This window comes from Ambystoma mexicanum, chromosome 12 (genome assembly GCF_040938575.1).
Source record: "Ambystoma mexicanum isolate Mex_15411 chromosome 12, UKY_AmexF1_1, whole genome shotgun sequence".
Classification (NCBI taxonomy): domain Eukaryota; kingdom Metazoa; phylum Chordata; class Amphibia; order Caudata; family Ambystomatidae; genus Ambystoma; species Ambystoma mexicanum.
Genome location: NC_090936.1, coordinates 571,107,588 through 571,119,899, shown reverse-complemented (window position 1 = coordinate 571,119,899; position 12,312 = coordinate 571,107,588). Strand labels below are relative to the sequence as shown.

General features: G+C 48.4%; 1 protein-coding gene across 1 annotated transcript in view; it reads right to left on the bottom strand.

Annotated features, from left to right (window-relative positions):
- Window positions 1-11,213, bottom strand: part of SLC15A3 (solute carrier family 15 member 3) — a 143,757-nt gene extending 132,544 nt beyond the window's left edge. The window contains exon 1 of the mRNA XM_069628888.1: window positions 9,961-11,213. Within this exon, the coding sequence (XP_069484989.1) occupies window positions 9,961-10,566 (606 nt within the window). The 5' untranslated portion in view covers window positions 10,567-11,213. The remainder of the gene's footprint in view (window positions 1-9,960) is intronic.
- Window positions 11,214-12,312: the final 1,099 nt, after the last annotated feature.

The following is a 12,312-nucleotide window of genomic DNA, read 5'->3' as shown; positions in this document are numbered from 1 at the left end:
CCCATATTGATTTTTATCGTTGCCCTCTTACCTGGCCTACTCAAAACCAATGTTGTGTCACTAAAGATGTTCTTACAGCCGGCGGCTCGCCTTACGATGCACGCCACAAAGCGTAACCACCTCTCTACATTCCGGAAAGAGCTACACTGGCTCTCCTTGGAAGCCAGAATACATTATAAAATGACCCTCCTCGCCTACAAAGCCCCACAATGTCGCAACCCATTACTGGTGACATGTGTTTTACATTTCAGGCAGATACAGACTTCTCAGCAGCATATCTTCGCTCAAATCGGAAACCCAGACATTTTGGACTGAACAAGCCTTCAATCAGTCCTTCGTATGTGCTGCTGGAGAATCTGGAGAAGCCCGCCTGTAGTTGTTGATATGATATGATAAGTTATTTATAACACGCTTAATACCCAGAGGTTTCTAAGCGCAACACCGGGGATGGAACCTGTGGTGCTCCGTGTCGTCTTGCTTCCAAAGTGAGCACGTTGCCCTGAGCTATCCTCCCAAGTCTATCCTTTGACCTTCAAAACATTTAAAAATGTTCCTCTTCCACAAATGTCTGGACATGCGAATATGTGGCTGCCCATCTCTTTTATCCCCCTGAAGCACCTTCCTGTCATCCTTGGTCTTCCTTCTTTCTATTTCTTCAGTTATGCTTTAATTGAAACCTTTGATTTGAGGGTGTTGGTCCATATTTTGCTGACTCCACCACTCTCAACCTTCACTGTGAAAGGGAAGAGAGTAAGGCGGGCGAATCGGTGATCCAACCATGGAAGGCCTTAGGGCCTATTAGTATAACAACATATATGGGATCGGAGAAGGAAGGACACAGAGACTTGTTCTCTATTCAATTACTTTATTATTACTGACTTCCTCCGTTCGTGATTCCTCCTCTTCCTCTCTCAATGACGTACCCTTAAAGGGCACGTACAAATGTGAAGTCCCCTCACAATACTGGCTGGGGAGGATAGCTTAGGGGCAACTTGCTTACCTTGGAAGCAAGACAACACGGAGCAACACAGGTTCGATCCCCGGGTCTGCGCTTAGAAACCTCGGGGTATTAAGCGCGTTATAAATAACCTATCATATATACCTCCCCCACACATATCTCCTTAGGTCCATCTCACATTTCTTCAATGAGTCTGCTGGGACTTTTGTTGTTTAGTCTCAGCTGCTCATCTCTTCCTGACTCGGTTTCCAGGGGCACTTACCCTTCTTGCTGTATGGCTTCTTCTTCACCTCCTGTCATCTCCTGTGTGTGTATCCTGCACCCTGGCATGTATTTGGTCTGCGTCTCCCTCTCTCAAATATGAGGTGCTTGAAAAATTACATGTTCCTGGTCACTTCCTTCTTCCCATTTCTGGCGGTGACCATTGCCCCTTTCACGTCTGTTAGCCGCAATGGTGTGCTCTCGTATCCGTCTTTCTATGTATCCATTGCTTCACTAAGACATCATCTCCTTCGCCAAATACCTTCTTCTTCGCCCTTCTCGTCAGTCAGTTCACTCCTTGGCCATTTCTTTCCCTCAGGAATCTCTCTCTCTCATACATCTACTTCCATGCTCTTTATTTCTCCTACTGGGGCACTGTTCACTCCTTTTGTTTGGGGTAGTCTTGTCTTCGAATTGTAAGCCCTCATCAGGTCCCCAGGTGGTACTCCCATCATGGTGTGGGGCGTGTTCCTGTAGTGCACCGCATTCAGCACAAAGCTTGTTGTACTGGCATCCCTTCAATTACAGCCTTGTGTATCATCCTCTTTATGGATGACATGAAGCGTTCCAGCATGCCGTTGGCTTGAGGCCACAGCAGAGTTATCATCTGGTGTGTGAACCTTAGATGTTTTGCAAAATTTTGGAGCTCCTGGACATTGAATGGCAGCCCATTGTCTGTTTTCATGGTGTAGGGAATGCCCCATTCACTGAAGACCTCCTTGATTACCCCCACTACCTGGGCAAATGCTGTGGAGGAAGTCCTCTTCACAAAAAGGATATCTCAAAAACTCATCCATGATCACTAAGAAGTAGTCCCCAGTATCCAATGGTTCATAAAAATCCACTGTGACCTTGAACCACACCCTTTCGGGAATCACCATCACTTGTAGTGGGAGTGATGGATCGCTCTTGGCTGCACATTGACACGGGAAACACTTCCTGACCACCTCTTCCACCATGACATCCATGAACGGGAACCATACAGTCTGCCTGAGCATCTTCTTAGTCGCTACCACCCCCAGCCTCCCTCATGTGCCAGCAACACAAAGCCCCTTCGCAGGGGGGACTGTATTACCAGGCGACATCCTCTCAGCAATGTCCCTTGTTCAGAGATGGCTAGCTCCATCCATACTTTCGGCATTCTTTCTATTTCCTATTTGTTGGTGCCCTTGTGGTGTGGGAACTGTCGCTTATAGTCCTTCCACTTATTGAAGCTAGTTAGTTCCCTTGCCATGCTGATGGACGGGTCTTCACGTGATGCCTGTGCCAGTTCTTTCGTCGTCAGTGCCGGTTGCATGACCTGCGCGATGATATAGCAGAGATAGTGAGTATCTCCTTCTCTTGGTGACCGGTGCTGCATACTCGGGTGCTGCAAGATGGTCTGCTGGGTTGTTGTCCCCTCCTGGTCTGTGGATGATGTCATAATCGTATTCTGGGAGGCTAATGCCCCACCTCTCTATCCTAGGCGGCATCTTTGTCACCGGGTTGCCGAATAGCGACAGGAGGGCTAGGTGTTCCGTAACAAGCGTGAATCTCTTCCCTATAATAAAGTGGTGGAAGTACTTGCATGCCCAGACTGCTGCCAAACTTTCTTTTTCACCCTGCGAGTATGCACTTTCTGTTTGGGGTAACGCCCGACTGGCATAGGTCACAACGAAATTTGCTGATTCCTCGGGCTGTTCACGTTGGGCGAGAATGGCTCCTAGCCCTACAGGGCTGTCATCAACCACAATCTCCATGTGCCAGGCTGGGTTGAAGTAGGCCAGATGTGTAGCACTTGCCAGTTCTATTTTGACTGTGTCAAACGCCCTTGGACATTCCTGCGACCAGTGCAACGGCTCTTCTTTCCTCAATAGTCTCTATACAGTTCATTGGTGATGGTGTATCTCGGGAGGTACCAGGTGCAGTACCTTGCCATCCCTAGAAATGACTGGACGTCAGACACGTGTGTCGGTGCTGGGAGTTCAATGATGGTGCGTATTTTCTCCAGGTGTAGTTGCATTCCCTGTCCTGAGAATATTGGGCCATAGAAATGTAGTTTTTGCTTGCTGATTTTGCTCTTCTCATAGTTCAATGTAAGTCCAGCTCTACTCAGGATGTTGCATACGGCCATGAGGGCATGATCATGTTCTTCCTGGGATGTTCCATGTATTAGAATGTCATCAAGGTAATTAAATGCAGATTTCACTGGGATCAGCAACTGCCTGATGGTGTCCTGAAACATTACTGTGGCTGATGATATCCCAAAATTGAGGCGTTTGTAGCAAAACATCCCTTCATGAGTGGCGAACGTAGTGAGTACCCTTGATTCAGGTGTAGCTCCAAATGGTGATACCCCAGGTTGAGGTCCAGTTTGGAGAACTTTGTGGCACAGTTTAGTTGAACAATCATGTCCTCTATTTTGGGTCCTCCTCTTTATCGCAGTGTTGGCCACTCTCATGTCAATGCACAGTTTTATCTTATTCCCTTCCTTTGACACTATGAGCAGGGGTGAAATCCACAGTGTGGCAATGGTTGCCCTCTCAATTATGTTGTTGTCCATCAACTGTTGCAGTTCCCGAGACACTGACTCCTGTAGGTGGAAGCCTACCCTCGTGGGGTGCTGCGGAACAGGACTGATACTCTCGTTGATATGCCCTCCCAAACTACTGTGTCCTTGAGCTTTCTTAGCCCTTGAAAAAGCTCTGGGAATGCTCATTTGATGACTTCTTTCCCCTCTGGCATCCCAGTCATGTGAGCGATGGCTCGTTTCTCTGCTGGCTCTGCACTGCACCTGACCACTTCCTCGTCTTGGTATTATGTATGCTGTGTGGGTTCCCTTGTTCATGCAGGTTCCTGCTTTTCTTTTGTTGTTTCTGGGTGGAAGTACAGTGCTGGGCCATGAAGTATTGTGTGAATTATTCATAAGTGAGGCTTGAAAGACCTCTAGGTTAGAGCAGGTAGAGCTGAAGGATTGCAGTTTCGCAGCCCAAAACAATTAGCCATGTATTGGCTCCAGAAAGGTGTAATTGTACATCTCCAACGAATGGGCCATTTCCCAGCCACATCAAAATATTGGAGATAATGCAATCTTAAACAGTGTGCCAAATCTCAGGCCGTGATATGATATGATATGTCATTTATAACGCGCCTATACACAAGTGTTTCAAGGCGTGACAAGGCAAGGGAGGGGAAACAGAGGGAAGACAGAGACAACGATCCTACTAGGCCAGGTGACATTGAGCTCGCGCAAGTGCAGGGGAGAGGGGAAGGGAAAAAGTGCAGGGGGAAAGGGGAGGGGGCAGTGCAGTACATAGGATAACAGTAAAATAAATAAAGACAATAAATAAAGGTGCGGCCAGCTGGTGGCAAGTGCAAAGGTAAGTGCAGACATCGGGTGTCAAGTGCTAGTAGGGGATGTAGGGATACAGAAACAGTCCCCGAGTGCAAGAGTTACACCTCAGCTTTAAACAATGGCCCATTTCTCGCCCCTAACAATGGACCATACCTAGCCTGCAAAACAATGCCATACCATCACTCCAACTAATGCGCTGTATGTCAGTGCCAAAAAATATGAACTTCTTTGCCCCAATCAATGTGCTGAGGAGGAACATTGTGCCATATACACAGTTCAAACTCTAGAAAATGCCTTGTTCTGAAACAATGGGCAACACATCTCTGCAACAAAATATGGGCCGAGGAATCTGAGAGTGGAGTAATTGCCATATCTCGGTACCAAAACAACATGCCATGTCTTGGCTCAGAAACTACTCCTATCTAGCCCCTAACTATGGCCTTATCTTGGTATCCCCCCAACTAGGGTCATAATTCAGTCCCAATTACTGACAATATTGTGGCCAGAAACAATGGCTGAGCTGATATCGTACCTCTTGTAATAGGCCTCGTGGTCCAAACCAACTAGCCATAATTTATAACAAAACAGCAAGGGCCTGATTCTGAGCTTGTGCTAAACGCCACGTAGTACCACGGCATTCCCCTCCTCCAAATCCTCCCACCTGCATTCTGAGGGCGATGGGAAGAGCAGAGGAGAGATGTGCAGCAGGCAAGAAAAAACATGTCACATATGTGCGGATGCAATGCTGCAGGGTTACCGTGCGCAGAGCACCTCTGTCGCGAATGCAAACTTCAAAGACGCGTTTCTACAGCACAGAAAGTGCCTGCCAGCTTGCAGATCCGCTCAACACGTTCTGTGTTGTAGAACTGTGGCACCCACTAATTCAATAGAAAACATATTTCACACAGTCCTTGCCTTTAGACTGTCTGCTTACTACCTACACAGTCCGCCATCTTTTGGCCCTTTAGTGTAATATCTTTTTAAGGTTGCCTTATACAAACGTTGTTTCTTTATGCAAAACCTAATACTTTGGAAGAAATGCCACCTCTTCTCTCCCCTAACGGCACAACAGGGGTGCCATACTTTAGCACCTATTTTTTAGGTGCAAATGTGGTGTTAGGTGAGCAGAATAAACATGCTCTAAGGCAAAGGGCCCTATGGACAAGGATGACAGCGGGCCCCAGGTGGGCGGGTCATGGAGACGGAGCATAGAGTGGGCGGAGTTGCACAATGATGAACTTTAGGGACAAATGCTTTGTTTTTTTAAAAGTTGTGTTTTTATAGTTTTCTGTATTAGGGGGTCTGACTTTAGCTAGAGACAGCTGGGCCTCCCCGCCAGGTTCTGCTGTGAATGATGGTAATATTGAATGATCCAGGCTGTAGCTAATGTTGGAAATGATACGGCTCAACGAAATGGGCAATGGGAAGCGATATTACAGGAGGTGATATCACGGGATAATTCCTATAGCTTGCAGAACCTTTTTGTGCATGTACCCCGGTGTTGTTACCCTACACACTTGAAATGTCATTGAACATCACAGACTTAAATGATTTAGTCTTTTAATCTCAAAACATACCAGGGGTTACTATTTTGTGTGGGTGCTGCTTGTGGCACTTGCAAGACCCCTTAGCTTTAACCCACCACGTCCATATCCCCTGCAGCTCCACAGGGCCCTGGTGCCAGGCATTGAATGAAAATGGAGAGAGAATAAGGGTGGGATAGTGAGGGAGTAAAGTAGAGAAGGAGCAGGTAACATGAACATTGATGGGACAGGAGAGTGGAGAATTAAGGAGGTCAGAAGTGTGAGGGAGAGAGTGAGGGAAGGCAGGAGATAAGGTGATTGAAAGGAGCCAGGTGAGGGTAAATGGATGAATGATTCCAGAGAATGAACGAGGGCAGGAGAATGGGGCAACGGTTAATAAGGCACAAGAGTGAGGGGAAATCCAGTGTAAAGAGGATTAACGGAAGGGGGAATAGAGAGTGCAGGGTTCAGGAGTGTAAGGAGATTGCGGAATAATGGTGGTCCAAAGAGTCGGGGAGAAATGAAGAGTGAGGAATGACAGGAGAAAGGGAGAGAAGGGAGGCAAGTGAGTGAGGAATGGGAAGTGGGGGTGGAGCAATGTAAAGGTACATGGTGTGTGATGTGGGTAAGCAAGGGAAGGAATAATTGAATAAAGGAAGGCAGGCGAGTATCCGAATAGCATCAAAATGAGGAAGAGAGCGGGATATGTATAACAAAGAACCTTTGGCAGAAATGGAGCAAGAAAAAAAGCAGGAGGATTAAGTGAAGGAGGCAAGAACAGGGGAGGATGTAGTGTTCAAAAAGAGCAGGAAAGAGTAGGCTAGTATAGGGGAAATGGCTGCTAAGGGAAAAATAGGGTGGCAAAAAGAATGCTGTATGGGAGAAAATGGAATCAGGAGGGAAAGGAGTAAAAGGGGAGCATATTTGTGATGCAAGGTGAGCAGGCTCTTGTCCTAGCTGCCCACCTATACGCAATCACAGCTGAAATAGATAAATGAACAGGTAAACAAAATGCAGCCACTTAGATAAGGTTGTATTGAAAAGGGACAAAATGATCCACATGGATGATGAAAATTCCCTTTGCACTAGTTCTCTGTGTTCACCTTATACCAAGTTGGCAGCTAAACAAGCCCATATGAAACCCAAGGTCGGGGAGCAGGGCTGGGTGTGTCTGACGGGCGGACAACAATCACATATTTTGTGGGACTGTCCCAGTTTCATGGGCTGTGTCCCGTGTCTCGCACAGAGCCAGCTTGGGACAGAAATAAGGCCTGACTTTTCTCCTCTGAAGCAGGACCAACTGCCCAAAGTCTTCCCAGCTCACACTGTGTGTCAGTTAAAAGTGCAGAGAAGCACAGTGCCTTTCCCACTGCTCCCCCAGTATCCCCAGGTTCAGCTTTGTGTCAACCTCATTTCAAGAAACCGATAAGAGGATGATGAACAACACACATGGGCACCTGGGTAAGGACTGTTGTCCCTTAGAAGGTGCAATTGGTGGGTGATAATAAATGAAAGGGGAGTATAATGCTGCATGCTGTGTAAAATACTGGCTCAAGCAGATTACCTTATATTGAATTCTCTTTCACTGTGAATACCTTTGTTTAAACCAAATGATATTGTGTTTAGGTTCACATTTCTTTGCAGGCTGCTACTGTAATTGTGCATTCAGGGTGGGGAAAATAAAGCTATACATACCTGTCTTTTTGCTTGACCTATTTCTATAACAATGTATATAATGTCAGGTTGGTTTCTTATGTGATTTGTGTACTTTTTAAGGCATTTGGCCTGATTACGGGTCCGGCGGTAACCCTGGCAGTGCTACCAGTAAGTTGCTGCTGGACCCGTAATATTTTACCAGCGCTTGACTTCCCGGTGCCACCGGCTCATTATGAGTCCGGCGGCCCAGGAAGTCAGGCGCGGGCAAATCTTAAGTCCCTATTCCCATAGAGTCCTATCAGACTCTATGGGAGTGGGGACACGGAAGTACAGGTAGCAACTGTGCTGGTGCTTCCGTGACCAGTCTGCCTACCGTGGCCGCTGCGCCTGGCAGGTCTGACCCTGCTGAGCGCAGCGGCCACAGTAGGCAGACTCAGAGTTTGCCGATCCAGAAAGAAGGGTGCCGGTGAGCTTGTGTCACTAGAAGTGATTTAGTTTGCAATTTTTCCTACAAAGAAAAACCCTCATGGTTTAATAAACGATTGAGTTGTTACACATTAAAAATAATGAATATTTATATATTGCACAACACATTCTCTTGGCTTACACATGAAAACGTCTTTTAATATCTTTACCAACTTTTCAGTGGCAGTTTAGTGTTTCTGCTCCCCTCAGGCTGCCCGCCCTGTGAGACTGAAGAGCATTCCTTTGTATCCATCCATTCTTATTTAAGCAACATGAGGGTGCCCCCAACTGCAGGCAGGGGGAGGGCCATCCTATTAAAAAGGGCCACCGTGAGCCCTGATAAATGTTTAGCCAGGCCCTCTGAGCGAGCAGCAAGACTGCTCTTTGTTATTCTAATGTGCCTGACTGCCAGCAAGGAGGGTTGAGGGGGTGTGTGTGTTGTGGCTAGTGTGAAGAGAATGGGAAGGTGTCGGACAAGGACACGGCACAGCCTGCTTGCCATTTGTCCGTCATCCGAGTGCTGAATCTTCCTCTGCTTTTGGTGTGGTCACTAGGACCATTGCCAAGCCATGAAGTGAGGAAGTGGCTTGGAGAACAAAAGTGGCAGATTATTTTGCAATCCGCTACTTTTGCATTCCAAATGAAACTGGTGCAATGTAGAAAAGTGTCCCTCCTTCAGAGAAGAACACTTTTCTATTTTTGCATGCCCCTCAGAATCGGGCTCTACAGTCCGAGTTGGCTTCAAACAAATGGTTATACCTCTGGCACGGCACGGGCATAAGCATAGCCTCAGCCCCAAATAAAGGCCAAATCTCTATCCCAAACAATAGGCCATACATTATCCTTCAACAATGTTAACACGTGTGGTACCTATCCATACCTCAGCCCCCCCAAAAATCCATGCGTCAAGTGAAGGCCATATCTTGCGTACCAAACAGTAGACAATATGTCAACCCTAAACAACGAAGCATATCTCCTCCGGCTCAAATAGTGGAAGACATCCTGTGCCTAAACAATGGGCATAGCTCATCAGAGCCAATCAAGGGAGTATTTTCTGGAATAAATCAAAGAATATAGCTGGCATCCAAACAATGCATAATAGGTAAGCCCCAAACCATGGTTCCTACGGTTACATATCTTTATAACAAATAATAGTATAACGAATGCACATATAATGAAAATGTTATAACGACAAAACATAACACATTTTTGTTTTCTTTTTTGGTGTGGGCCTCAACCCTCATTTCCCGCCCCTAAAAACCCACCCCAACCATTTCCCCACAAGATTGAACCCTTTACCCACCTCACATACATTTTCGTTATGTTTTTCGTCATAACATTTTCGTTATATGTGAATTCTACATAAAATGTTCGTTATAAAGACTGCACACCGGGTCCTACATCTTCCCTGAACATCTCTCGGCCCCAAACAATGGACCATACCTCACCCCCAAACAGTGGACCATGTGTTAGCACCAAATAGTGCATCTTATAAATCAGTCCCAAACAACGGGCTATATTTTTTTTTTTTTTTTTTTTTTTTATAGATCTCGGGTGCCCTTTACTTCTCCTGGTACAGGGGCAACCAGTTCCTTAGGAACAAAGATCTAGTGTACTGCTCCCAACAGGAAGTGTGGTCATGCGATATAGGGAATAACACACGTTCAGTACTCCTCCCCACCCATGTATACATTCCTCCACTCTAGGTAGGATACTTTGGGGCATTCTGCCCCCCCCCCCACACCTCCTCTTATAATGCTTACCTGATCAGCTCCAAAAGACGTCACATTGGCCTTCACTGAGCTGATCCCTAGGGCCAGCAGCAGAAGCCCTGTGTACATAATGGGAGCGCAGTAGTGGGAGTGTGGCGTGTCCTCGCAACCACTCGTGGTGTTGCACGACTGCGGGTTGATGTCGATTGCTGGCATGCTGCCACACAGGTACGGTCGGAAAGTGTCTGAGGCGGTGGCTGGCAGCACACAGGCCGCCACCAGGTAGAGCAGGAGGCTGACCAGAATGGTCCAGTAGCGGCCTAGATAAGCATCGGCCAGCCAGCCCCCCAGGGGGGCGAGGATGTAGGAGGCACCCAGGAAGAGCAGGGCAGCCTGTGAAGCCTGGGCCCCCCCCCAGTTGAAGACGTTGCTGTTGAGGTAGAGCACCAGGTTGCAGACGATGCCAAAGAAGGCCATGCGCTCCAGGATCTCCACCAGCAAGATGGCGCCGCAGGCTACTTTCCGGCCAGAAAAGATGAACTGCGTCCACCTGGCGTCTGAAGGTGCCTTCTCCAGGAGGGGCCTCCGCTCTCCGCGTTGTCGCCTCATGGTGCAGCCGCCTGTCTGCCTGCGAGGGGGCGCCTGCTGTCTGTCCATGTGCCCGTGTGTGTATCTGTCAGACTTCGTCTGTGGATACCTCTGTCCTCATGTCTACAGGCGAGGATCTCTCTGCTTATGCCGTGGCAATCCTTACCCTCGCTGTGTATGTTTTTTGTCTGTGTCGGTACATTCACTTCTCAATGTGAGAAATGAATAGCTATATAGCCTGTTATAGCTTGATAGCGTGTGTCTTACTGTCGCTTTTGGTCCCCGTTGTATTGTCTCTGTCAGCACCTCAGTCCTGGTTTCTCGGTACCTCTGTTTCCTGGTCCCCAGTTTTTTCTCAGCATCCTAGTTTCGAGTTGTCAGTACCTCGGCCTGCTAGCGCCTTGATGTTTCGCAGTAGCTCAGTAGGGTGTTCGGCGCCACAGGCTTGCCCTAAACCCTCGCCTTTTCGCCAGTACCCTTCTCCGAGTTCTCAGTACCTCCTCCTCTTCCACCAGGCAGTTAATACCTCGGGGCTGTGTTCGCCTCCTGGCTCTTGGTTCTCAGTGCCTCGGTCCTGGGTGGTCGCGTACCTCAGCCCCTTGCTGTAACGCTGTTTTTCAGTACCTCATTCCCGGGTCGGAGTGTACTTCTCTCCGCCTCGTTCTATCTCAGCACCCGGGTCCTAGGCAGTAACCCCTCGGCGCGCCTCCCTCTCTGTCCCGCGTCGCCAGGCACTTCCCTGTTTCTCGGTGGCAGGAGGTCACATGGGAGTCTCATGATGCGGGATTATTTTCAGAAGTGAAACTTGCCTTCAAACGAAAGCCATCAGAGGCGAGAGGCCAACTTCCTTATTTATTCTCCGCCCAAGCATTTCATGTTACTTCCACCCTTGCCCTCCTACCAGCCGGCCCAAGGTGCGCCCAGAGGGTGCAGCCGCACAAGGACGCACGCACGGCGCAAGGCACCCTTAAACACAGATGTTCTGCATTTGTGCTGGACGCACGAGTCTCACACAGGGCGCTGGCAGACCTGGGGCCGGCACTGCCTCCGCTCCCACTAAAGTTCTGCACTGTACCCCAGCCTGAGCCTAGGGCCCTGGTGGGACTCCCAGCCACCCACGTACAATTAATTTCTAACTCACTCCCCAAAAGCACAAACAAAATCATGAATTGCCAGCACACTGTAAAGTACCCCCCCTAACACCATAGTTTCCAAAATGACCCATTCCAATCTGTAGGTTTTTTATTTGCATTCTGGGACCTGTAGTCATTCTGGGAAGTTTTATAATGGGAAAAGCAGAACTACAAATCCCAGAATGCAAAGAAAAAACAGGACTGGATAAGCACCTATATTTAGAATGGGTCATGTTGGCAATTTAACCCCGGGGACTCGCAGCTATTCATGCCCAATCCTCCTGCAAATGCCCCCGCAACACCCCCCCCCACCCCCCACCGCATCGTCCAGCAGGTGCAACGATTTGTGCAGCTTTAGTTCACGGTACATTGTCTCATGTCCCGCCTCGATCCGCACCTTGCACCCCACCACCTCCTGCCAATGGACCACATGATCTGCCTTTAGGGCACAGTGCCATGGGGTAGGGCACACTGGCACACCCGGTTGATGGCGTCCCCTGGGCAGATTCTTAGTGATGTGCTGGGGCCGGTACGCTTCACCCACTCATTCTATTGCCTCAAGTGACCCCCATTTAGAGGGCCGAGGACGAGCACAGTTCATTCTCATTTTTAGTCAAAGCCCACATCCAAAATCCCTCGCCCAGAGCACCTTAAAATGCCCTCGCCCCGCAGTTCTAGTTCC